Raw genomic sequence first — 22984 nt, 5'->3', positions numbered from 1 at the left:
GGACTAGGGCGGGTTTTGAAGCACTTCGTGCAGAGCCAGGCTGAGCCTCCGCTCAGTACTGCTGGCCTGACACAGGGGCAACCCGCTCACCTCAGACCTGCCTCAGTCCCACCACGACTCTAAGTAAAAGCTACCACAAGCATCTCCAAGACTTCAGCAATTCTCTGGGTCCCAAACACAATCCCAGGGCAAATGGTGAAGGTAACTGTGGAGAGAGAAGGTAGCTGTTCTTTTCTGACCTCTTATACTTGTCCACCAAGCCAAGAATGCGGGGGCAAAAGTCAAAAAGTCTCGCTCTGTGCATCTCCTTAACGGATTCTACCTCCATCCCCTGCATGGAAGGTTAGGGCTGCACGGAAGGTTAAGCCTCTCACCCCAGCCCTCCTGCCCTTCTGCACACAATGCCACGTCAATCCACCAAGCTCAGACCTGATGGTGCCGGCCTGTTGCTGAGCTGTCTGCCACGGCTCAGGGGCACCCAAAGGCTATTTACTCAGGTCTCCACCTAAACTCATCTTGGCAGCCTCATCAGCTTCTCCATCCCTGCTCAGGGCTTCCATGGAACAGTTCTCCTCCCACCTTTAACATACCCTGAGCTTCCCCACCTCCTGCCTTTTGTTCATGCAGCCCCCTCCACCAGGAACCCTCTTCCCACATTCCCATCTTAAGCCCCGGGATCTTCTCCATCCTTTATGGTAGCCCTACCCTCTGCTGCTCCCTTCACAAGGGCACTTTGTTCCCCATAAAGACCTGATCTTACATCCTCTCGCTCAAGGTATGCACTGCGGCCTGACTTCCCTTAGACTGATCTCCGAAGTTTCCTAATCACCTTCCACCCTAGCTTCTCCAGGGCGTGAGCTCCTTGGCCCAGACATGTGGCTTGTGGCAGGTATCACAGTAATTAATACAAAATATGGAGAGGGAGGATTTAGGGGGACTAACACGGAGCACCTGCTATGCACCGGGAACTTCACACACTATCTCATTTAACCTTCACGATGACCCTATGAGGTTGGTATCCCCATTTTACAGATGAGGCTCAGCGTGAAATGAGGCTTAGGATAGCACCAAAGGCCAAGGCTTTTCCCTCAGATTGTGGGCCCCTCCCACAGGGCAGGCCTGGGATACAATGGGCAAGGGGATGGGTCTGTCTTAGGCAGCTGGGGTGGCCTGGATTCATTTCTGGCCATGTTAGGACACGCAGTTCCAGCACAGCCCCTGAGGGCCATCAAGACCTGGGTCTTCTCTGGGCCTCAGCAAGATGTGGCCTCTATTTTCCAGAACAAGGACTCTGCTTTCCGGGGTCACAGATCCTTCGAGAATCTAACGACAGTTCACATTCACATGCTCTCCCCAGAAAAAAATGCACTTATACTCACAATTACAGGGGATTGCAGAGACCCTGGAGCCTACAGGCAGTTAAGAATCCCTGCTCCAGAAAGAGCTTCCCCATGAAGGCCAGGCAGCGGCAGGGAGGGGCCCCAGTGATGCTATCAGAGGATCAGAGAAGGGCAGTTCAGCAGCTAAAGGCAGTTTATTAGGGCAGCTTAATGTGGAGTGGCCTCCTCTGCGCCGCAGACCAGCTGAGCATAGGCAGTGCGGGAACAGCTGCTCCAGGACTCCTGTGCCCGTCCCACAGGGCTTCCTCACAAAGCGGGGCCTAGTAGGTGGAAGCACAATTTTCCATCGCCAAGACATTGAGCTTGACCCATGTGGAAGTCACTGTCCCACTCTATCGGGCTGCTAGTGAAGGCCTTGAGGCAGGGCTGGGGTTTCTGAGCCCATGGAGGCACAGGGCAACACTGGTGGGCACAGTGGAGGGCAGATGAAAACGCTGACGTGGCGTGGAGAGCCAGAGCAGGTCTCTCCAAGGATGGTCCAGCCTCCGAGGAGCTCATGCCTTGGGCAGAGTGGGCTCTCTGGGTAGCAGGGAGGGGACTGTGCTTTCCCAGGGCCAGGGCCCCCTCGGGTGCACCCAGTACTGTGGGGGGCAGGTGGGAGGAGACCTAGCTGGGCCTGCCCCGGAGGGGCCTGGCAGTCTCACAGAGCCCAAAGGCAGGGCAGCAGCAGGCAATGTGTTCACAGAGCCTCACCGCCAAAGCTGCTTTTGCTTTTCTTACGCCTGGCCTTGGTGAAGGGGATGTCAAGGGACTCAAGGCGGAAGGGCCGAGGCTGGGGCATTTCAGGGGCCTGGGTGGGTGAGATGGCAGAGCTGTTGCCAAGTGGGGAGCTGAGGCCTGGCGGCGAGCTGTGATGTGCTGTGGAGAAGAAGGACAGAAGCACTGGTGAGCCAGGAACGCAGAGGATGGAGAGAAAAGACTCCGTGCATGCAGGGTGCAAAGTCTGGTCCACCCCCCACCCAGCCAGAGGCCCTGGTCCCGCAGCTGGGACCCCAGGCTCTGAGAAGCTGCTCTGGTTGAGGCCTTGGACCCAGCACTACATCTGCATCCAAAGGATCTGGGCTGGGAGCATGGAGTTTTAAAGCCTCAGGCTGAGGCAGCCTGGATTGTCAAGCCACACAAGCCTGGTTCACATCCCTGCTCCACCACTTCCTGGAAGTATAACCCTAGGGAGCCACTTCTCTCCGAGCCTCAGTTTCCTCACCTGCAACATGGGCATGATGCCAACTACTCAACTGATGTCAGTTTCTTTCCTGTCCAGCTTTTCCCTCCTTATTCCTCAACTCCACCCATTCTGTCTCTCAAATAACCTCTGTGTAGAACTGAGATTGGCTTTTTATTGGTATTTTATTAGAAGCTCTGTGGTCTTTGATTTTAGTTTTAAAAGCAGAGGAACAAAGTGATTTTCGATTCTTGCTTGTAAAAGTGTGTTTTGCTTTTGTGGTCCTGTTTGCCCCCAATTGGCTCAGTGGGAGAAAGTCACCATACTGGCAACTGAGGAAGCTGGTGGCAACTGACCAAGTCCCAGACAACTCCAGGCCGGGGCCCAAGCTGTGTGCTGAGGACCTTCTGCGTGTCGGGGAGACACAGGATCCAACTCAGCACCTCCCCACCGGGAGATGGACAGAGCGGGGGAGGAAAGGGGAGGCCGTGTACTGAGCACTTCCCACCTCATCTCACCTGATCCTGAGGAGAAGGCATATCCCCCTCAGTTTACAGCTGAGGAAACTGAGGCTCAGAGAGGGAAAGGGGTTTCTGACCCAGGCCTGTGTGACTCCAAATCCTCCAGAGCTCTCAGGGAGGGCCTGGAGGACAGGAGGTGGGCACAGCACTCACCAAGGCTCTTCATGGGATCCGCATTGAGGATCTGGGTGGCCCGCTTGCGCCGGAAGTAGTTACTGGCGATGTTTTCACTGTCACTCCGACTGAGCATCAGCCTGTAGCGGTCTTCTTCCTGCTGAGATTCCAAATCCTCACAGGTTAAGACCCCTTGCTTGTGCAGTTCTTACCTGGGCCCTTACCCAGGCTTCAGCAGGCTCTGCCAGCCTGGGTGGCAGGGCTGCCCTGAACCTCACTGCCCACGTTGGTGTACCCTACACTTCAGACCCCAGACACGTGCGGTGGGATCTAGGCAGCTCGGGGCAAAAGGGTCACAGTCACCAGCCAGGCCTACACGTGCTCCTCCCCACCTTCCACCCCCATCTTCCTTGGGACGCGAAGGGCCTTGTTCCTCCTGCAAAGCTCACAACAAGGTCCATCGGGGCAAGCACGATACTACACACCCTTAAACCCATCACAATATATTCATAGAATAGGTAATACAGTACTCAGCTCATGAGCTCACTTCTGATCATGAGAACTGGAGTCCCAACATTTTTATCACCAAGGACTAGAATTTTTCACTGCTACAGTGGATTTCTTTTCTTCAGCCTGAATCTCTTCCTTCAGGGAACTACCTTCTCCCCCTTGACATGGCCCTGGTGGGGTGATCATTCACAGCACCTGAATATCACCATCCCACCTGCCCATCCCCTTGCTGCACAGCTGGACACGTGACCCAGACTGGGCCAATCACAGAACTACATCTTCTGGATATAGTCATCGGTCCAAGAGTAGGCCCATGACCCAGGCAGAGCCAATCAGAATCTTGCCACACGCACTGGTTTAAAGATGCTCTAAAAGACCAGGTCTCTCTTCCTATTGGATCACCAATTGCTAGCAGCCATCTTTCCTGCCACATGGAGAAAGCCTGCCTGAGTCCAAACCTAGGATTCCAAGTGAGACAGAGCCAAAAGGCCAAGAAACACACAGAACCAGGACTGGTTGAGCCCCTTGATCCAGCCATGCCTGAAACTGGTGCACTTCACATGAACCAGTAAATTCCCTAGTTTGCTTACTGGAACTAAAAGCATTCTAATATAACCCATTTGTGGTCCCAGGTTAAGAATGGTTGTTTCAGGAACAACAACACTTTTTCTTTTTTTTACAAAGTTAAGGCATCAAAAGCAGCCGGTCAGAGCTTTAACCAGCCTGAGTTGCTCAGGAGGAGATGCTTAGCTGGAATTCATTAACCTATGAGTGGCCTTATCGTGACTGCAAACGTATTTTCTGTGTAGGTTTTCCAAAATATCTGTAATGGTTTAAGGCAGGGATCAGCAAACTACAGCCTATGGGCCAAATCTGGCCCACAGACTGTTCTTGTAAAGTTTCCCTGGAACGCAGCTGTGTTCATTTGTTTACATATTGCGTATGGCTGGTTTTGTGCTATCATGGCAGAGTTGAGTAGTTGTGTCAGAGACCATGTGGCCCCCAGACCCTAAAATATTTACTGTTTGGTCCTTTAGGGAAAAGTTTGCTGACCTCTCCTTTAAGGATATATATTTGTTGTAATACGAAACAAGGGAGATATGAAATAAAGTGACTTTAGAATCCCGAGGACTGTTTATGGAAACTCTGAGGACGCTTTCAGTCCAAGGGTACCAGCTGGGACCAAGGGAACCAGAATGAACTCCTTGGCCACTGGGATTGAAGCTGAAGCTTCTGTCCTTCGCCAGCAGGGTGGGCTGCCTTGAACCCCTGCTTTTCCTCTGGTCTTTATGAGCATAAAGGGCTTTTGAATGAGGACCAGAGGGGGTGGAGGGTCTGGGTGCAAAGAATTACACAGAAAGGGTCCTGGCTCAGCCCCCTACTTTAATCATGAGGTGGACAGAAACAGAGTCCAGTTTCTACAGCACCACTGACGCACTGCACCTTGGGGGCCAAGCCTGCCCGGTGCCAGCTCTCCCCTCGCGCTCCCAGAGACCTTACCGTGCCTGGTTCACTGTTGTCCGCTGTGGAGGTTTTGCGGGCTGATCTGTTCTGTAGCCCTGTTGAAACTGCTATGAGAAAACAGAAGCTGCGGTCACTGCTGCCTGGAATGAGGGCCAGAGGGACAGGGGGCTGGGCGCTCAGGCCTGGCTCAGGCTTGGAGCCAGGGGAGGACACCTCCCAGCCCAAGCAAGGGGATGGCTTTGGGAAACAGACAACAGGAGGGCTCAGACCAAAGAAGCCACTCCACTGCCTCCAGGCTAGAGAGCAGGTGGGCGCAGGGAGAAAGGCCACTCTGCCTGCAGACTGTGGGAAATGGGGCGGCTGGAGTTTCAGTAGGGATGGTGCCAGTGCCATCCGTGATCGTCAGAGATGTAGGACCTGGATGGATACCTCTGACCAGGTGAGGACCGGTGCCGGCCCCGTGGGATGCAGGAGCCTGCTGCTCCCTGAATGGGCAGAGCCAGCACGTGGCTGGAGAGGATCCACCGCAAGTCTGGCCCTACTCTGACTCAGTGGAGGTGGGGGAGCCTTCAAGATCATCTTTTCCAGCCCCTTCTTTGTGAAGATCAGGGGACCAAAGCCCAGAGAGGGACAGTGACCAACATAAGGTCACACAGGAGGTCAGTGGCAAAAGCAGAAGGTGAACCAGGCCTGAAACTCTGAACAGCTCATTTCTGTCCCTGGCCTACATTTCTGTCCCTGGCCTACAACATTTCTGTCCCTGGCCTCACCGCTATGACTGTGATTTTGGATAAGTCACTTACATTCCCTGAGATTCCTCATATGTAAAACAGGTATAAAACATCTTTGTCCTTCACAGGGTCATTGCAGGATGAAATAATGACAATGATGATCATGATAAGAAAATGTACCACACGTTTAAAATGCGCCAGGCGTGGCTGTAAGGGTTTTACAGGTACTAACACATTTTAAGCCACCCAGCAATCTTTAAGGAAAGTGCTGTTATTAATCCCCATTTCACAGAGGAGGGCACTGAGTCCCCAAAAGGTCACACAGGGAACGGTGGAGCCAGAATTCCAACCCACATCTGACTCTTAGGTCCCCAACATTTTGGGTACCCAGAGTCACATGTCTGCTGTACCCACAGCCAGCAGGGAGAGGTGCATGGCCACCTGTCAGCCTGCAGGAGGGCAAACTGTGGAGAAGGGCGGGGACAACTGCTGAGGGGCAGCACAGCAAAGTTCCTGACCTACTGGGAGGCTGGTTTTTATGATGATGGGCTGGGGGATCTTCCAGAAGCCATTATCCTCATCCCAGCAGGATTCGCGCCTTATCTTCTCCAGGTTGCTATAGTTACAGTCCCGGCGAATCAGGGGCTGCACCTGCTCCAAGAGCTGCTGGAAGAGCATAAAGTCACGTTCCTGCCGACGGATGGTGGCCAAGTAATCGATCTTCTCTAGCTCAAACTCTGACTGCAGATCTTTGATCTCCACCTCTGCCGCCCGAAGCTAAAAACAAGGGATGACAAGCAGTGAGGAGGAAAGACATCGACACATTTCACCATCCATCTGACCTCTGCATCCGCTCCCTGCCCCTCCGGCCAGCCACTCATCCTCTGCTCACTGATCCACTCACCCATCCATTCTGATCTCCACCATCTGTCCTGTCATCCTTCCATTGATTCATTCACCTTCCCTCCCACCTCTCCACTCAGTGTTTAAATGAGCACCTACAGGGTCCACAGCCCTGCAGAAAGCAGCAAGAGAGGCTTATCATCAACCCCCACTGCCAGCCCTCAGTCTCTATCCCACACTCATACATTTTATTCAGGAACCTTTTAGAAGGCTCCACACATAACACTGTAGTCACCACAGTCCTGCAGGATCTCAGAGAACTGTACAAACTCTTTATCTAAAGAAGCAATAGGCATAAATTCTCAGACTCAACAGTCCTTGCTCTTCCACTGCCACAGTCCTGTTATGATGTGACAAACACCAGACTTAAGAATCAGACCCACCTTGATTTAACCATGGGTTCCAGATTTTTTTGATCTCCTGCCCAGGTCTGCCAGACTGGCCCTCCATAGCCTCCTAAGCATGGGGACTCCCAACTCCAACCAGGCCCTGCCTGAACACCAAGACACCTTGGCACAATCTGTTTCCTCAAAGAGCAGGGGCAGTTTGATTAGTAAAGAAGACTGTTTTAAATTCATGGGAATAATTTATAATAATAATATAATAATAAATAAATAAATAAAATGTTTAAAAAAATTTAAAAATAAATTCATGGGAATGATAGTCACATGTAATCAACTGAGAACACAGGATGTCTGGTAGGACACAGCCATCAGGGAGGGGTGGGTACACAGGGCCTTCAATTAAATTAATTATGCTCCATGAATGTAGCTAGATAGTAGATACACGGCATTCATGGTAACAATCTTAATGTATTATTGTACATTTGTAATCATTCACAATGATTTTTATAACAGCTTTATTGAGATATAGTTCACGTCATACAATTCACCAATTTAAAGGGTACAATTTGGGAATTCCTTGGTGGTCCAGGGGTTAGGACTCCACGCTCTCACTGCCAAGGGCCTGGGTTCAATCCTTTAGCAGGGAACTAAAATCCCACAAGCCATGCAGCACAGCCAAAAAATAAAATAAAATAAAAAATAGGGCTTCCCTGGTGGCACAGTGGTTGAGAGTCCGCCCGCCAATGCAGGGGACACAGGTTCGTGCCCCGGTCCGGGAAGATCCCACATGCCGCGGAGCGGCTGGGCCTGTGAGCCATGGCCGCTGAGCCTGCGTGTCCGGAGCCTGTGCTCCACAACGGGAGAGGCCACAACAGTGAGAGGCCCACATACCACAAAAAAATAAATAAATAAAGTATACAATTCAGCGGCTTTTAGCATATTCAGAGTTGTACAATCATCACCCCCAGTCTACTTTCTGTCTCTACAGATATGTTTATTCTGGACATTTCATATAAATGTAATCATACAACATGCGGTCTTTTGTATCTGGCTTCTTTCAATGAACATAGAGTTTTCAAGGTTCATCCATGTTGTAGAACATGTCAGTACTTCATTCCTTTTCCTGCCAAATAATATTCCATTGTGTGGATATATCACATTATGTTTTCATTCATGATTGTTTTCATTTGCAGCTATAATAAAAAATGCGACTATGAACATCAGTGTACAATTTTTTGTGTGGATATATTTTTGTTGTTCTTGAGTGTAACTGCTGGGTCATATGGTAACACTATGTTTAAGCAATTGAGGAACTTCCAGACTATTTTTCAAAGCAGTATATGAGGCCTCCAATTTCTCCACATCCTCACCAACATTTGTTATCGTATGTCTTTTTTACTACAATCATCCCAGTGGGTATGAGATGGTATCTCACTGTGGGTTTGAGTTGCATTTCCCTAATGGCTAATGATGTTGAACATCTTTTCATGTGTTTATTGGCCATTTGTATATCTTCTTTGGAGAAATGTCTGTTCAGATCCTTTGCCCATTTAAAAATTGGGTGGTCTTTTTATTCTTGAGTTGTAAGTTTTTTAAATATTTTCTAGATGCAAGCATCTTATCATACTATATGATTTGAAAATATTTTCTTTCATTCTGTGAGATGTCTTGTCTCTTTTTCGATAGTGTTCCTTGAAGCACAAAAGTTTAATTTTTTTTAAATACCTGCTGGTTCTTTTTTTGTTTTACTTTGTTGTGTTTTGGCTGCACCCTGCGGCTTGTAGGATCTTAACTCCCTGACCAGGGATTGAACCTGGGCCCTCAGCAGTGAAAGTGTGGGGTCCTAACAACTGGAGCGTCAGGGAATTCCTACAAAAGTTTAATTTTGATTAAGTCCAATTTATCTTTTATTCCTTTGTTGTTTGTGGCTTTGGTATCATACCTAAGAAAGCATTACCTAATTAAAGGTAATAAAGGTTTAAACCTGCATTTTCTTCTAAGAGTTTTATAGTTTTTAGCTCTTCTATTTAGGTTTTTGACTCATTTTGAGTTAATTTTTGTATACTACATGAGGTTAGAGTCCAGCATCTTTCTTTGGCATGTGGGTATCTAGTTGTCCCAGCATCATTTGTTGAAAAGACTATCCTTTCTCCATTGAATCATCTTGGCACCCTTGTTGAAAATCAACTAACTGTAAATGTGAGGGTTTATTTCTAGACCCCCCAGTTCCATTCCACTGATTCTATATGTCTGTCTTTACACCAGTACCACTCAGCCTTGATTACTGTAACTTTGTAGTAACTTTTGCATCAGGAAGTATGAGTCCTCCAACTTTGTTCTTTTCAAGATTATTTTGGCTATTCTGAGTCCCTTGAATTTCCATATGAACTTTAAGATCAGCTTGTCAATTTCTTCAAAGAAGTCAGCTGGTTCTTTGAGAGTGATTGCCTTGAAATCTGCAGATCAATTTGAGAAGTATTGCCATCTTGTCAAAATTAAGTCTTCCAATCTATGAACATGGTATATCTTTCCATTTATTTAGGTATCCTTCTCTCTCTCTCTCTCTCTCTCTCTCTCTCTCTTTGGTCATGCTGTGCAGCATACAGGGTATCTTAGTTCCCTGACCAGGGATCGAACCCATGCCCCTTGCAGTGGAGGTGCAGAGTCTTAACCACTGGACCGCCAGGGAAGTTTCTATTTAGGTATTCTTAATTTCTCTCAACAATGTTTCATAGTTTTTGGAATATAAGTTTTGTATTTCTTTTGTAAAACTTTTTCCTGGGCTTCCCTGGTGGTGAAGTGGTTAAGAATCCACCTGCCAATGCAGGGGACACGGGTTCGATCCCTGGTCCAGGAAGGTCCCACATGCTGTGGAGCAACTAAGTCCGTGCGTCACAACTACTGAGCCTGCGCTCTAGAGCCTGCGAGCCACAACTGCTGAAGCCCATGTGCCTAGAGTCCGTGCTCTGCAACAAGAGAAGCCACCGCAATGAGAAGCCCGTGCACTGCAACAAAGAGCTGCCCCCACTCTCCGCAACTAGAGAAAGCCCACGCGCAGCAATGAAGACCCAACGCAGCCAAAAATAAATAAATAAAATAATAAATTTATTTAAAAAAATTTTTCCTAAGTATTTTATTATTTTTGATGTATTGTAAATGAAATTGTTTTCTTAAATCTATTTGCAGATTATTCATTGCAAGTGTACAAAAACACAACTGCTTTTTCCTTATTGATCTTGTATCCTGCTGAACCAGATTTTTTTAGTGGATTCCTTAAGATTTTCTATATATAAAGATCATGTCATCTGCAACTAGAGATAGTTTTACCTATTCTTCGCCAATCTAGATGCCTTTCATTTCACTTTCTTGCTTAACTGCCCTTGCTAGAACCACCAGTCCAATGTTGAACAGAAGTTGTAAGAGCAAGTACCCTTTTCTTGTTTCTGATCTTAAGGGAAAAGCATTCTGTCTTTCACCACTGAGTATGATGTTAGCTGTGAGGTTTTCATGCCCTTTATCAGGCTGAAGAAGTTACCTTCCATTCCTAGTTTGCTGAGTGTTTTTATCATGACAGGTTTTGAATTTTGTTAAATGCTTTTTCTGCATCTATTAAGATGATCATGTAGATTTTGTCCTTTATTCTATTGATATTACATTAATTGATTTTTGGATGCTAAACCAACCTTGAATTCCTGGGATAAATCCCACTTCAGCATGGTGTATAATCCTTTTTATATGTTGCTAGATTTGGTGTGCTGGTATCTTGTAGAGCATTTTTTATCTATATTCATTAAAATATTGGTTTATAGTTTTCTTGTTATGTCTTTGTCTGGTTTTGGTTTCAGGTGTTACTGGCCCCATAGAAAGAGTTGAGAAGTGTTCTCTTCTATTTCATAATGATTTTTTAAAATACCTTTGTCAGCCAATAGCCTTCATTTCACAAACAAAATCCAGTTAGAAGATATAATGGAGGGGAGGACTTCCCTGGTGACGCAGTGGTTAAGAATCCACCTGCCAATGCAGGGGACACGGGTTCTAGCCCTGGTCCGGGAAGATCCCATAGGCCGCGGAGCAACTAAGCCCGTGTGCCACAACTACTGAGCCTGCGCTCTAGAGCGCAGGCCACAACTACTGAACCTGTGTGTCACAACTACTGAAGCCTGCGCACCTAGAGCCTGTGCTCTGAAACAAGAGAAGCCACTGCAATGAGGAGACTGCACACCGAAACAAAGAGTAGCCCCCGCTCACTGCAACTAGGGAAAGACCGTGCACAGCAATGAAGACCCAACGCAGTCAAAAATAAATAAATAAAATTTATTTTTTTAAAAAAAGTTATAATGGAGAAGGATACCCCATAGAGGAAAGCAAATAAAATAAAATACCTAAGTGTAAAACTAACAAGACATGTCTAAAACCTATAGGAGGAAATCTATAAAATTCTCCTGAGCGACATGAAAATTGATTTGAACTAATAGAAAGATATGCCATGGATGTTCCTGAACAGGATAACTCAACTTCATAAAAATGTCAATACTCCCAAGCTAACTTATAAATATAACATAATTCTCCCCAAAATTCCACCCGCTTTTTTCTTTTCCTTTTGCGCTAACCCAATTGTTTATAAAGTTCATTTGGGGTGGGGGAAGCAAACAAGAAAGAATAGCCAGGTAAAACCTGGAAAAGAAAATCACTAAGCGAGGATTATGAGATTATAAAACAGGTTATAAAGCCTCAGAATTTTAAACAAAGTAGCTGACACTGGTACGTGCACAGACATGAGCAAGAGAAATGAACAGAAAATCCAGAAATACATCTAAGTACATACAGAAACTTACAGATACAGAAACTGTATCTGTACAGAAACTTACAGAAACTTAGGATACAAAAGAACAGCACTGAAGTCAGTGGAGAGTAAATGGACTTTTCAAAAAATGGTGCAAAAGATAATATTGAATCAGCTCCTCACACGTGTACCACAATAAATTCCAAGTGGATCAGAGATTTAAATGTAAAAACAAAAAACAAAAAAACCCATACAAGTTCTAGGAGAAAACACAAGTGAAGATTTCCAGCTATGACTCAAAATCTATATGCAATAATTTAAAAGTTACTCAACTTGACCAAAAAAAATTTTATGGAAAAATACCATAAAGCATAGTAAAAAGTGCAATAACAAACTAGAAGAAAAAAGATTTCCAACTTATCTCACAGACCAACAGTTAATATCGCTAATATAAATTATAATACTTCTATATAAAGAGCTACTACAAGTAGAGAAGAAAAAGAACCACCATCCTGTGAACACAGTTCCGAGAATAAAACCTGCAAACATCCCTAAAACATATGAAAAAATACTCAACCTTGCTCACAGTATAAAAAATGCAGATTAAAACTGCACTGAATCATAAAATAAATGTCTTGGGAATGTAACACACAGCATGGAGACTACAGTTAATAACACTGTGTTGCATATTTGAAAGTTGCTAAGAGAGTTGATCTTAAAGGTTCTCATCACAAGAAAAAGAATTTGTAACTGTGTGAGGTGACGCACGTTAACTAGACTTATTGTGATGATCATTTCACAATACGTACAAATACTCAATCATTATGTTCTATACTGAAACCAATATAATGTTATATGTCAATATAACTCAATTTTTCTTAATGTAAAAAACGAAACTATGGACTTTCTTGGTGGTCCAGTGGTTAAGACTCTGTGCTTCCACTGCACGGGGCGTGGGTTCCATCCCTGGTCAGGGAACTAAGATTCCGCGTGCTGTGCAGCGTGGCCAATAAATAAATAAATAAATAAATCTAGGGGGGATAATGTGAGGACTCCATATTTTTTTTAAAAAAAGAAAACTACACTGAGGTACTACTTCTTGTCTATCAGAATGTCAAAAATCCAAAAAATTTTCAGTATAACCTGTTGGTGAGGCTGTGAGAAAACACACGCATGCGTGCTAGTGGAAGCACAAAAGGACACAGCCCGCATGGGGGGAAGTTGGCAATATCTAGCAAAATCACACATGTATTTACTCTTTGTCCCAGCAATCCCAGTTGGAGGAATTGATTCCAAAAGAATCTACCAAAAATATAAAAGTAGTATGCACGGACTATTCACTAGAGCACCCCTTATTGTAGCAGAAGATTGGAAATGTCCATCATGACTTTTTTGTGTGTGTGTGTTACGCGGGCCTCTCACTGCTGTGGCCTCTCCCGTTGCGGAGCACAGGCTCCGGACGCGCAGGCCCAGCGGCCATGGCTCACGGGCCCAGCCGCTCCGCGGCATGTGGGATCTTCCCGGACCGGGGCACGAACCCGTATCCCCTGCATCAGCAGGCGGACTCTCAACCACTGAGCCACCAGGGAAGCCCCCATCATGACTTTTGAGTAAACAATGATACAGCCTCACGGTGGAGTACCATGTAGCAGTAAAAAGGAATGAGGAATATTTCTACATATTGCTATGGAGTGATCTTCAGGATATATCATTATGTGAAAAAAAAAAAAAAAAAAAGCTAGGTGGGGGACGTGTGTATTGTAGCTACTTTCATCCAAGAAGGGGGAGGATATGTATGGGGAGAGGGACGGGTGTACACACACAGACACACACACACACACACACACACACACACACACACGTTTGTTTATATTTTAAAAATATATACACAGATACCTAAATCTGAATCTCCCCAGAGAGCCTCAGAAAAACATACAGAACAATGAGGAGAAAAAATAAAGCCGTCCTGAGCCCAGGCACTGATTGGGAGACAGAGAGCACTAGAAGCTTCAAATTACCAGTAAATTCAGCAGACAGCTCCTAGCCCACCCCACAGGGGGATAAGTAGAGGGCACCCAGGAAAGCATGGGGTGGAAGGACAAGGTGACAGAAGGCAGTTAAATCACTCCCCAAAGAGAAAGCCCCACTCTGACGGTGGGAAAACACTGAAAACAGATCTGACATTGGGAAATTGATAGGACAGACTGAAATGTGTGCAGGACTCAAACTATTAGTCTCTCTAAGGCACTGCTCTGGAGGTCATTTAGAGAGCACTTAGAAGTGGGAGATGCCCGTTGAAGTGGAAATTAAAAGTCCTGCAGAAACAAGAGAAAATTACAAAAGAAGCAATGGCCCCTCTCACCAAAATAAATAAATATTTTTTTTTTTAAAAAACTGCTTTGGAAGGCAAGATTTTTGCCCCTATGATTTTCATCCCCTTGTGTTATGCCTGTGAATATGTTATCTTAAACGGCAGAAAGGACTTTGCAAATGGAATTAATGTTATTAATCAATTGACTTTAAAATAGGGAGATTATCCCGCATTATCGAGTGGGTCCAAGGTAATCAAGTGTGGGAGAGGGGGGCAGAGAGATGGGCAGAAGAGGTGCATTGGAAGGGAGGCTTCACAGAAGTAAGTTAGGAGGAGAGTCAAAGAGATTGGAAGCAGGATTCCCTGGTGGTGCAGTGGTCAAGAACCCGCCTGCCAATGCAGGGGACACGGGTTCAAGCCCTGGTCTAGGAAGATTCAACATGCCGCGGAACAACTAAGCCTGTGCGCCACAACTACTGAACTCGCGCGCCTAGAGCCCGTGCTCTACAAGAGGAGCCAATGCAATGAGAAGCCCACGCGCCGCAACGAAGAGCAGCCCCTGCTCGCAGCAACTAGAGAAAGCCCACGTGCATCAATGAAGACCCAATGCAGCCAAAAATAAATAAATAAATTTATTTTTTTTTAAATCCATTTTAAAAAAAAAAGGGATTGGAAGCAGGAGAGGGACTCTATCGTCCAGGCTGTCTTTGAAGGGGGACAGGCGCCAGGAAATGCCGGCTGCCTCCAGAAACTGAGAATGACCATGGCTGACAGCCAGCAAGGAGATGGGAACCTCAATCCTACAGCCACATAGGAATAATTCTGTCAGCAACCTGCAGACGGATTCTCCCCTCGGACCTCCAGAAAGAAATGCAGTCCTGCCACACCTTCAGTTCAGCCTTGTGGAATTCTAAGCGGAGAAACCAAGCCACGCTGTACCTGGAATCTGACCTACAGAACTGTGGAATAATATATTTGTGTTGTTTCAGGCAACTAAACGTGTGGTAATTTGCTACAGCAGCCATAGGACACTAATGAAAAGCTCTATGTAAAGCTGCGCTTCCGTACGGCCAGAAGAGCGTGCTATCAAATAGGAAAGCCCAGCTAGGCACCCCGAACCTTTACCTCTGTATGGCTGTTAGCATAACTGATGCCATCCTGGGCTCGTTCAGTTCCTCCTGTCCTTTCACGGACCCTACCTAGGGCTGTACAGGGTAGTAAATCTCTTCTGTGTGGGGCTTTGTAGTTCATAGATATTGTTTAATTATGATGAGGTCCAGGTAGCCTCTATGCTCTGGTAGTCTCCAAACAATGACGAAGACCTTCCCTGACATATTCCCACTGCGCACAAGACTAGTTACCCATTCATAAATCTTGACTTAAAAGTGCTCTTCCTGTTTTCAAGTACCTACCCCCACACGCTAGGTAAATACAGAATTGTCCCAACGCCCCCTCAGTGCTGCGGAGCGCAGCTGCGAATGCTTCCGAATTGTCACCTGCCCAGTCCCACCCTGTGAGTACCGCACCCTATAATCAACGGATCCATTGATTATACGGAGCTGCCTGCCTCATTCTTCTGTCCCAAGGTATCTTAGTTTGGTGGGTACTTTTTGTCCCCTCCATCCTCCAACAACGTCTGCATTCAATTGTCACTGAGAGTGCAGAAAAACAAGACATTATGAAGTAAACAGAAGAGAGCAGACGTATCTAATCAAAGCTACCATAAGATACAGAAAATGAAAATCACAGCATTTCAGCAGAAGAAAATTCCCCCCAGAGCACAAGCACACGGAACCAAACGGATTAAAAATATAACTCAGCACCCCAGTGTGGACAAAGTTTCCTTAAACAAGCACTCACAGATGTGAAATTTTCAAATCAGAAATCCAAAATCTTGAAACGGACAAAAATGAGGAAGACGTCAAGTGGGACATTAACACAAAACGAGGAAAGAATTTTTTAAAAACTTAAGATATGTAGACCAAAGTACAAGAAAGACCAAATTCAACTAAGGACATAAAGGGTATTAAGAAAAGGCATGAAAACAGCCAAGAAAAATTTAAAACTAAAGACGTTTAAAGAGGAAAAAGTATCATCTTTATGCTTTGGCAAGATCCCTTGGTCGCCTGTGTTGAGTGGGGATGGGGGGGGGAGCAGGTGGCCAAGGAGGACATTATGAGGCCCAGGTCACCCGGAGGATGCTCTGAAGGACATAGAAGTGTCTGTCACAGATGGCAGAGCCTCATTCTCCTCTTGTCCTCACTCCCCAAGCTCAGCCAGGTAGCTGCCTTTCTGTTCCCCGAACCTCGGACCTCATTCCGGGCACTGGACGGTCTCTCGGCCCAGACCGCTCTTCCATCAGGTCCCACCACCTCCACCAGAACGGCCCTGTCCCCACCATCTACGGTGGCCCCAGGAACTTCTGGGGTTCTGCTAATGCTCGGTGCCTCCGTCTGGGTGCTGGTTGCACAGGGCACTCACTTTGTGGAAATGAATTCAGTTTTGCATTTGTGCTTTGGGCATTGGTACTTAAAAAAAAGTAAAAACATAAAAATGAAGCCGTCCTACCTCCTGCCCCCCCCCCCGTTCTCTTCATCAGGCTACCCCCCCCTAGAGTCCCTTGCTTCTTTCTCTGCTGCGTTGTTTCTTACACACACACACTTCCCCTGGAACGCGAGCTCCAAGAGTGCAGAGACGCACCTGTCACCGGGACAGCTTCCAGAATAGGGTGTGTCATACAGCAGGTACCGAATACATACACGCAGGTGTCAAGACCGGGTGTGAAGGCCCCGCCCAGCGGTGCCTGCGTGTGGGGGCGGGGCCAGCGGGGGCGCGGCCTGAGCCCAGGGCCTCACCTTCCTCTGCATCTTCTCCAGCAGCTTGCTCTTGGCCCTCACTTCCTCCTGGATGGAGTCGTAGACGTTGAGCAGCACCCAGTCCCCGCTGTCCTCGTCTGAGTTCTGCAGGGCCGCCACCAACTGCTTCTTGCGCTCGTCTGCATACCGCTTCCGCCGCCTGTGCTTCTCCTTCAGGTCCTTGTTCTTGGCCTGCTCGCCCCCAACCACCTGCTGCTCCAACAGCTGCAAGCTGCCCTCGTGGAGGAGAAAGCAAACGTGACACAGTCTACCGATCACCGAGCACTGGATGTCCAGCCTGATCTCATCGACTCCTTCCAACAACCCCACTTCACAGACACGTAAACTGAGGCCCAGAGAGGTGAAGCTGCTGGCTCGGAATCAGACCCAGCATTCCTGCCAGATCTCCCTGACTCCAAGCCTGTGTGCTCAGCCACCCAGCTGGTTCTGCCCCACAGGAAGGGCGAGAGTCTCGCTCTGGAGCCAGAGCTGCTCCACCCGCCTCCCGCCTCCTGGGACTGACGGTGCCACCACAGGGCAGGCTCGCGGCCATGCTCCCAGGCAACCTCAGGGATCAGAATACCCCTGGGTTGTGGAGAATGTTCCATACAGTCAGTGCATAATGTTTAATCAGGGAACATTAAGAACAGTTCTTTTTTTAAATATTTGTATCTAAAATGCTAAAAAAATGTTGAGAGTTTTGCCTTTAAAAGTACAAATTTGAAATAACTACAAAGGCTTATGTAGAACTCCCTACTCTCTAATAAAGCACAACAGAAGTATTTTAGACTCTGCCTCTTTCCAAAGGGACATAAGGGGAGTATAACTAAAGACATTCCCAGGCTTCATAACAGGATAGGAGATCCTGCTGAAGGGAAAGGACGGAACCACGCAAACTGAGCAGCCGGGCCCAGACCCGCTTCAGGCACAGTTCTCGGCTTGACGGCAGCCAGGATTCAGGGGAGTCACATCCAATTCACTGCTCTGCTTAAGACCCTTGTAGGGTCCCCATCAGGATGAAGCCCAAGCCCCAGGGGCACAAAGGGCCTCCCTGTCTCACCTCCCTCTGCCCCCACCACCCCTAACTCACTCCAGCTTCAACTCAGGGCGGCTGCTTCTCCAAACACCCAGACTGTTTCCACCCCCTGCACCTTTGTGTCACCTTAGGTGTGCCCTGTACCTCAAATGCCACCCCTGAGGCATCTTCGTGCACACCTTATTCAGGTGTCCTCTCTTCCGAGAAGCCCTCCCCGACCACACTGCAGACCGCACAGTGAAAATCGCCACATGTGCCATGTGTTTTCTGTGTGCACGACACCAAGCTCCCGCCTCTGTAGGCGTCGTCTCATTTGACCCTCACAACAAGCTTCTTGAGATTCTATCACCCACTGTATAGATGAGAAGCTGAAGCACAGAGAGGTTAACCTCAGCCTAGGTGGCAGAGCTGGGAAGTGGTGGAGGCGGACGGGAACCCAGGCAGTGACTACACAGAACCTGGTTCTAACTGCTCCAGAACCTGCCCCCCCAGATCTCATGTACCTGCCTGCCCCTGGACTGAGAGCCCCTTGAAGGCCAAGGTGACATCCCATCTATGCTTGCATCCTGGTGCCCAGCACGTAGTAGTTGCTCAGTTAATGTTTGAACAGTGGACTGCGGGGCCCGAAGGGGGCTGAACCCCTGGCCGTGGGGCTGACTCTGTCATGGAGGTGAGCCTGACTGTAATCTCAACTCCAGTGGTGAGAACCAAGGCTCAGAGATGTTAAGCGACTTGCACAAAGCCGCAGAGCAAGTGAGGAAAGCGCGGCCCCCGCAGGCGCCCCAGGGTGTGTTTGGGGTGGCTTGTCCCTAGGGGGAGCACATCTTCCATCAGGGAGGAACTGGAGGCTCGGCTGCGACCTGGGGGAAGCCTGCATCGCCTGCCCTGAGCTCCTGAAGCCTGCAGGCCTGGCCCCTCAAAAACCAGGCGGGGATCTGGTGGCACCTGTACTGCTTTGGGAGCAGAGCCCTGCCGCCTGGCTGACCCGAGCACCATCCCTGCCCCGCTTCTCCTGGAGAGGCTCAGCCACATCAGGAGAAGACCTGGGTGGGGCTCAGGAAGAATCTATGGGCACCTCCACCCCTGCGCGCAGGGCATAGCTCCCTCCCGCCCCACATGGGGTCCCACCACCCCCCGGGCATAGCTCCCTCCTTCCCCACATGGGGTCCCCCCCCACCCCGGGCTCAGGCGCTTACCGGGCAAGCACCTGCTGCTGGTCCACAGTGGGCAGTAGGTCATCGGTCAGCACTGCCACCTCCATACTGTCCCTTCTCGCAGTTGTCTTGGCCAGCAGAGACTGAGGCTGAGCCCCTAAGGCCACCTGGGCTTCACCCTCGGCTCCCACACTGGGCTCTGCTGCCAACACCACCTCCTCGGTCACTCCCGGGCCCAGGTCAACCTCCTGAGCACAAAGAGAAACCCAGGTGGAGGCGGGAGGCCAACTCCTGGACACGAGCTCACAGCGGCCTCAATCCCAGACGGGGGCAGCCCGGCCCCTGGCAGTCTGGGACGGATCACTTCTGGCTCGGGCACACCCAGTTATACAAAAATGCACCATTTCCACCAACATCTCCCCAAAACGGTCCCCCAGCTCCCTCTCCCACCCCTCACCATCCAGGCTACACACAGCAGCCAGCGGGATTTTCTTAAAATATAAACTGATCCTTCACAGCTTCCCATCACATTTGCAGTAAAATCCAGTTTCTTCCATGGGCTGCCGCACCCTCCGTGCCCGCTCCCTGCCTTCTCCCCACAACCCCATCCATACTGCCACTTCTCTGACCTCCTTTTCTGTCACTGAGAAAGTCAAGATCTTTCCAACCCCAGGACTCTGACACTTGCTGACCCCTGCTTGGTGCTCCCCCCAGCGCCTTCTTCCTGCTTCGGTCCCATCTCAATGTCACCTGCCGGCCGGGGCGTCCCGACCTCCCTGTCTCCCATCTCCTAAGAACCTGCAGCGCCGGCTCCTACCCAGAGATCAGGTCCAGAAGCTGGCAGATCGCTTTCTCTCTCCACAAATGTGGGCAGATTTAAAGCCTTCCTCCCAGTGCCCTTGGCCGGTTGTGTTCTCTGAAGCAGAAGAGAAAACAAGGGTGGGGTCTGAGAGCAGCAGAGCTCAAAACGGGTCCCCCACCCCCGGGGGGGTTCCCTGATGGTGCCTCCGGGGCCCCCAGCCCCTGCTCTGCGGCCCTCGTCCACCGCACATGCTGGGCCTCTCTGCTCTAGACAAGGGCTCCACGGCTGAGGAAAGTTTGAAAATCGCTGTGGATCAGCGGCCTCTTATTGGCAAATCGACAAAAAGAGAGGTGACGGCTCCTCTGATTTGCACGCTGCTTTGAGATGAGGATAAGCTGGGGGAGGGCTGGGGTTGTTGTCCTTGGTTTTTCTTGGTTTTGTTTTTGTTATTTATTTATTTATTTGGCTGCACTGGGTCTTAGTTGTGGCCCGTGGGATCTTCACTGCCGCGTGCAGGACCTTCGTTGCGGCGTGCGGGATCTAGTTCCCCGGCGAGGGATCGAACCCAAGCCCCCTGCATTGGGAGCGCAGAGTCTTAACCACTGGACCGCCACGGAAGTCCCTGTTGTTCCAGTTTTACGAGTGAGGAAACTGAGGCCAGAGAGGAAGGAGACAAGCAGAAGCATCCGGGAAGAATCAGGCCCCTGGAACTGCCCCCGCCTGTCAGTACTCACAGTCCTGGGCAGGAGGTCGTCGTCCACCTCAGCTTCAGACCTGAGGTCACCAGGCTCCAGCAGATCTGTCTGGGAGGGGTGCTTGCAGGAGAACAGGGGCAGGGGGAAGAGGAGTGGTTGGGCCAGAATCATCCTTTGCTGCCCTGCCCCTTCAGCTCCCCACCTGCTCACCAACCCCACCACCTCTTCCTGAGGGAAGGAGGGGAGACTAGATGAGGGGGGAGAACAGGGGAGAGAGGAAATGGGGGAGAGAGGAGAGACACTGCTGTGTTGCAGGAGCGTTACCTGCATGACCTCACGTGAGGCATGTGTCAGCATCCCCATTTTATAGATGAGGAAACTGAGGCCCAGAAAGGTGACTGGACAAGGTCACACAACTGAGTGAGTGGTAGAGCTGGGATCTGAGCCCAGGTCTGATTCAGATGCCTTTGGTCTTTATACCCACACAATCACACATATGGGAAGGGAAGGGAAGGGAAGGACAAAGGGAAGAAGAGAGAAAAAAAGATTTTTAAACATAAAAACAGAGGGTTGAAAAGGGAGAAGGCACAGGATAAAGGGGCAGGTTGGAGGAAGAGCTGCATCTCAGGATTCCTGGGTAGCCTGAAAGGTAGCTGGATTCTCACAGAACCCCCTCCCCGACAACAGCATGAGGGTTGACCAAGGCCACCTCCAGCTCTTTCAGGCCTGGAGCTCAGTGTAACCATGGCAACCAGCAAACTCCCTGCACAGATGTCCCTCCGTCAGCAAAACAGGTGCCCAGCTGGCATCGCCTGGGATCCCAATCCCAACCTTCCTACTGGTTTACAGAGCATCAGACAGAGCCCCTCTTTCCCAGACCCCTGAACAGCTGAGCTGTCACCACGCCAGAGACACCGCAGAGATGGTGCCGGCGGTGCCGGAGCAGCAGAGGTTAGACGTCTGCACATGCCCCATGACCTCTGTGCCCCAGCTGAGCTCTGCCCCCATGGCATCCTGCATGACATCAGCTACCTGCGTGGTGACCTTGGGTACGTCCGCCTGGGGCACGTCCAGCCCGGCTCCCGTGGAGGAGAGCCTGGCCAGCTTGGCTTCCACGGCAAGTGGGTTGTGCAGGCCCGGAAGCAGCTCCAGGGCCCTCAGGTGGGGCTCTTCTCCCTGGAGGAAGGGCTCCTCCTCCCACAGGGGCTCCGTGGCCTCCCGGCTGACATCCTCATCTAGGAAGTGTCCACTCGGGGCCTCCACCTCAGGCACAGGGACCTCCAGGCTGGAGGGCTCCCTGGGCCCAGGGAAAGCCGTGGAGATGAAATTTTCTTCGAGCATGGAAGACTCATCAGACCCAAGAGAAACCTCCGACTTGGAGGCCTCCACCTTGGGCAGTTCCTCAAACCTGGAAGAAACCTCAGTCTTGAAGACACCCTCACTGGGCAGGGTGTCAGGCATGGAGTAGATCTCGGGTTTCACGGCCATCTTGTACTGGAAAGTAGGTGAGTACTCAGAACTGCTGGCGAGCTCAGCCCTGGACATGACCTCGGCCTTGTAGAGGACTTCTGCCTTCAGGACAGCCTCTGCAGATAGAGACCTTCCTTTAGCTTTTTACAGGGTGGACAGGCGGGACCCTTCCCTGGAAGCTGGCCCCAAGCTCACCATCTCCGAGAGACCAGCTTAAGAGTCAGAGCCTCCCAGGCCCCTAAATACTGGCTTCCCATCTCTGCCCGTCTGCGCATCAGAACTCAAGCCCTGTCTCCTTCTACCTCTTCCAGGAAGCCTTCCCTGACCAGCTCCATGATCTTTCCATTCTCTGGCCTCCCCAGCCGGCCATTATATGCTGGGCTCTTACCACTCCGCCTTGGGTCTGCTCTTAATACATAAACTGACTTCCCTGCAGGTATTATTGTCTCCAAGGCAGAGAGCCCCCAATCAGCAGGTTCCACACCCAAGACCCTCAGGGGCCTCGCCGGGGTCTCAGGGCCCTTGTCCACAGGATAAGCTAGAGCCGTGGGATATAATGAACGCTGTGGATGGATATTAGCGAGACCAAATAAAATCCCTTGGAGGCCTGATACTCAAAGAGGATGGAGGGAACACCCCCAAGGACAGAAAGTGCTAGAATCTGCCCTTCCCTCTTCTTCCAGGTCTACACCAAGAGGGGCATCTCCCCGCCACCTGGGATGGGAGATG

The 22984-nt window shown here is 49.4% G+C and overlaps 1 protein-coding gene across 2 annotated transcripts in view; it reads right to left on the bottom strand.

Moving 5' to 3' along the window:
- Nucleotides 1-2079: 2079 nt before the first annotated feature.
- KIF17 (kinesin family member 17) overlaps nucleotides 2080-22984 on the bottom strand; it is a gene marked incomplete at both ends in the record, with an annotated part of 47621 nt that continues 26716 nt past the window's right edge. Inside the window, 8 exons of one of the 2 annotated variants that reach the window (XM_082834235.1) lie at nucleotides 2080-2258; nucleotides 3237-3354; nucleotides 5208-5278; nucleotides 6421-6679; nucleotides 17099-17330; nucleotides 19331-19536; nucleotides 20825-20905; nucleotides 21818-22371. In XM_082834235.1, coding sequence (XP_082690361.1) covers nucleotides 2080-2258; nucleotides 3237-3354; nucleotides 5208-5278; nucleotides 6421-6679; nucleotides 17099-17330; nucleotides 19331-19536; nucleotides 20825-20905; nucleotides 21818-22371 — 1700 coding nt within the window. The remainder of the gene's footprint in view (nucleotides 2259-3236; nucleotides 3355-5207; nucleotides 5279-6420; nucleotides 6680-17098; nucleotides 17331-19330; nucleotides 19537-20824; nucleotides 20906-21817; nucleotides 22372-22984) is intronic. The other variant, XM_082834236.1, reaches the window with a different exon arrangement.

Source organism: Leucopleurus acutus (assembly GCF_964270905.1).
Source record: "Leucopleurus acutus genome assembly, chromosome: 2".
In the NCBI taxonomy this organism is placed as follows: Eukaryota; Metazoa; Chordata; class Mammalia; order Artiodactyla; family Delphinidae; genus Leucopleurus; species Leucopleurus acutus.
Note: the sequence above shows the minus strand (reverse complement) of the source record. Positions and strands in the feature narration are given on the sequence as shown.